The sequence below is a fragment of the Oncorhynchus clarkii genome, chromosome 26 (genome assembly GCF_045791955.1).
Source record: "Oncorhynchus clarkii lewisi isolate Uvic-CL-2024 chromosome 26, UVic_Ocla_1.0, whole genome shotgun sequence".
Lineage (NCBI taxonomy): Eukaryota > Metazoa > Chordata > Actinopteri > Salmoniformes > Salmonidae > Oncorhynchus > Oncorhynchus clarkii.
The window spans coordinates 34,501,937-34,504,912 of record NC_092172.1 but is presented as its reverse complement, the minus strand read 5'-3'; the positions used below and the strand labels follow the sequence as shown (position 1 = coordinate 34,504,912).

At 39.8% G+C, this 2,976-nt stretch overlaps 1 protein-coding gene across 1 annotated transcript; it reads right to left on the bottom strand.

The window, feature by feature from the left end:
• Positions 1-998: 998 nt before the first annotated feature.
• LOC139384888 (major histocompatibility complex class I-related gene protein-like) lies at positions 999-2,759 on the bottom strand. Its single transcript, XM_071129788.1, has 2 exons — positions 2,558-2,759; positions 999-2,459 (listed from the first exon to the last, which is right to left on the bottom strand). The coding sequence occupies exons 1-2, from the start codon at positions 2,610-2,612 to the stop codon at positions 1,474-1,476; spliced, it is 1,041 nt and encodes a 346-aa protein (XP_070985889.1). The 5' UTR covers positions 2,613-2,759; the 3' UTR covers positions 999-1,473.
• Between the last annotated feature and the right edge of the window lie 217 nt (positions 2,760-2,976).

Below are 2,976 nucleotides of genomic sequence, written 5' to 3'. Positions count from 1 at the left end.
ACTGACTGTTACTTTTGATTTTGACCCCCCCCTTGTTCAGGGACATTTTATTCCATTTATGTTGGTCACATGTCTGTGGAACTTTTTCAGTTTATGTTTCAGTTGTTGAATCTTATGTTCATACAATAATGTACGCATGTTAAGTTTGCTGAAAATAAACGCAGTTGACAGTGAGAGGACGTTTATTTTTTTGCTGATTTATATAAATGCAGATTTGGACGAATGCCCAGATATTTATAGTTGTCAACAGTCTCCACAAACTGAACCTTTATAGTAATTTGTTGAGGGGCAGGGAAATCGACCGACAATAACAAAATCTTTTGCACATTTTGTGTCAGCAATACAGATGTAGGATCTTCATTTGATCACCCTGTTTCAGGTGAAGGATTGAGGTTAAAAAGTATTCTAAAAGTTGTATTTTCCACTTTGAAATTTCAGACTTCCTTGACGAAAACTGTATCAACCCCTTCAAAAGTAATCCACATAATAAGTATCATTTGCTGTTGCTGCAGCATTGTTTTCCTGCTGTAGCAAACTGGCTCAAATTAAGATCCTTCATCTGTAATACTGCAATAACAATAATAATATTAGTGTGGGCAGTCATTTTATTGGTCTGAGAATCTGAAGACTTGTTCATTTCTTCTGACACTTTTGCTTCAAAGTTGGCAAATTGTGACGAGGCAGTGCATCTCCACCTCCTTTTGACACAAAGGAAAATGCCAAATAGCATAACAATCAGCACCATCACCAGTAGAGCTGAGAGGGTGGATAGGTGTAACCTCTCCCTAACATAAAACAGTTTAATTGTTTATGATGCATACAACATTCACCTTAGATTAATCCTCATGCCAGTCTTAAACTGGAGTGAAATAGAGGGTCAGATTTCTTCCTTCCAGAGTGATAAACAAGTTCCTGAGAGAAGTTAAGGTATATAATTAACATGAATTAATGACATAGTTAACATGAATCAATGCAGTAATAAATGATTCAACATGTTATTGTCTGTAATAAAGGTATTATTGTACAGCCTGGGGGTAACATACACTACATACAATACCACAAAGAGACACTGTAAAGTTTTTCCAATAATAAACAGACCTCATACACATGATCACATGATTCTCCTTCTGGTTAAGATACTGGATATCAGCTAATACAGAACTTATATAGAGTGCATTGTGAAATTAATGAATAGTCATGATTAGAAATGACAAATGACATAATGAATTAACTACCATATTAAATTAATGCCCCAATATTTGTTTTTGTCAACAGTCTCCCCAAACTGATCCTTTACAGTCCTTTGTTGAGGGGAAGGGAAGACTGACTGACAATAGCAGAATAATTCACACTTGCCCTCATAGGTGCACTGGCAGTCATATTTTGATTGTGAATTGAGCTGAACTGACAAAGCTACATCAGTGTCCCAACATTTTATTAGGTCTCAGAATCTGAAGAAAGGTTCATTTCCTCTCACGCTTTTGCATCAATGTTGACAAGTTTCAGATGGGAGGCAGTGCACCTCCACCTCCTTTTGACACAAATGAAAATGCCCAATAGAATAAGAATCAGCATCATCACCAGTAGAACTGAGAGGGTGGATAGGTGAACTCTCTCTGCCCCAGACTCCCAACTGACATCCAGCTTGTTGTCCAGACTGAGGTGAAAGGCAGTACAGGTGTAGTTGTGTCTCTTCTTTAGCTCCTCAGTACTGACCTCCAGACTCTTCCTCAGCTGGTAGGTCCCGTCTCCACCAGGCAGAACCTCCCCCCCTGTCAGATCCTGTTCTGCCACTGGCTGGCCGTCTCTCAGCAGGGTCAGGTTGATGTGGCGAGGGTAGAAACCAAACGCCAGGCAGCTCACCTGAAACCCTCCAGAAACCTCTTTCTTTATCAACCTGAGTCTGGGAGGAACTTTACGCATCACAACGTTCTTCTCTCTCTTCAGGAATGTCTTCAGTGATTTGATGCAAATGGGAAGTAAAACGTTCTCAAATAGTGCTTTTTCATATGCTTGCCTCATCCCATAATATCCTAGAAGTAGTGTCCCAGAATCGTATATAAAATGTGTCATGCTGTTATATATCGCATGATCTACAAAAATGCCATTAAAAGTCTCCTTAAACATGATCAGGGCTGGTTCACCATTGTCCAACATCTCACATCCAGACATTCTTTGCTGAACCTGAACACCTTCCGTGAGATTCAAGTGGTGCTTTAGGTGAAAGGATCTCTCTTTCATGCTCTGGTATATAATTCCAAATACATAACCTCCGTCCTGAGCTAGGTCATCATGTATTTTGTCTGAGGTGTTATGTCCCTTGTAGATGAAGTGTTTCATGTTGGAGTCATAGTAAGCCACTTGAACGTCATCCAACATCACCACAACCGTAAACTCAGGGAAAGGCGTCTCTCCACTTATATATGTTGCAAGTGCCCACAGAGAATGTGATCCTGAACCTGGAGAGGAGTTATATTATACAGTTATGGACATTTTACATTTTATAACATAACAAACCATTAAATGAGTTTGATAGTAAGTAAGTAGTCAAATCTACCTGCATTGCCAATGGTGAAAAACGAAATAAAAAACAAGACAGACAGTTTTCCCATTTGAGTGTTCACTATTTTCCAATAGCCTCGCGTAGCAGGTTTCTAGCTTTCAAGTGAGTCTGACAGACTTTTCCTTTCGCTTAGCAAAATAAGGTAAGGTACTTTAAAGTTGTTGAACGAGTCAAACAAGTATAGGTCAAACAAGTGGAGGAGGGAATTCAAACCGATATGCACTGAGAATGGAATGAGGAAGAGACTGTACAAGCAGAGGGAGTGTTGTTGCCGTGGCAAATATCAGCAGTGCACATACTGTGTTGTGTTGAGGTGTGCATAGTGCAAATGCACAATGGTGCAGATCAGTATTTGAGGTCATTGATGACAAGGTGCAGTAATCAGCCCAATGCAAAGTCACTTTGGGGGGGGG

Coding starts and splice junctions, on each gene's coding strand:
- LOC139384888 (XM_071129788.1), bottom strand. CDS start 2,612: ATGGGAAAACTGTCTGTCTTGTTTTTTATTTCGTTTTTCACCATTGGC. Junction 2,460..2,557: donor TTTCACCATTGGCAATGCAG/GTAGATTTGACT, acceptor ACTCCTCTCCAG/GTTCAGGATCACATTCTCTG.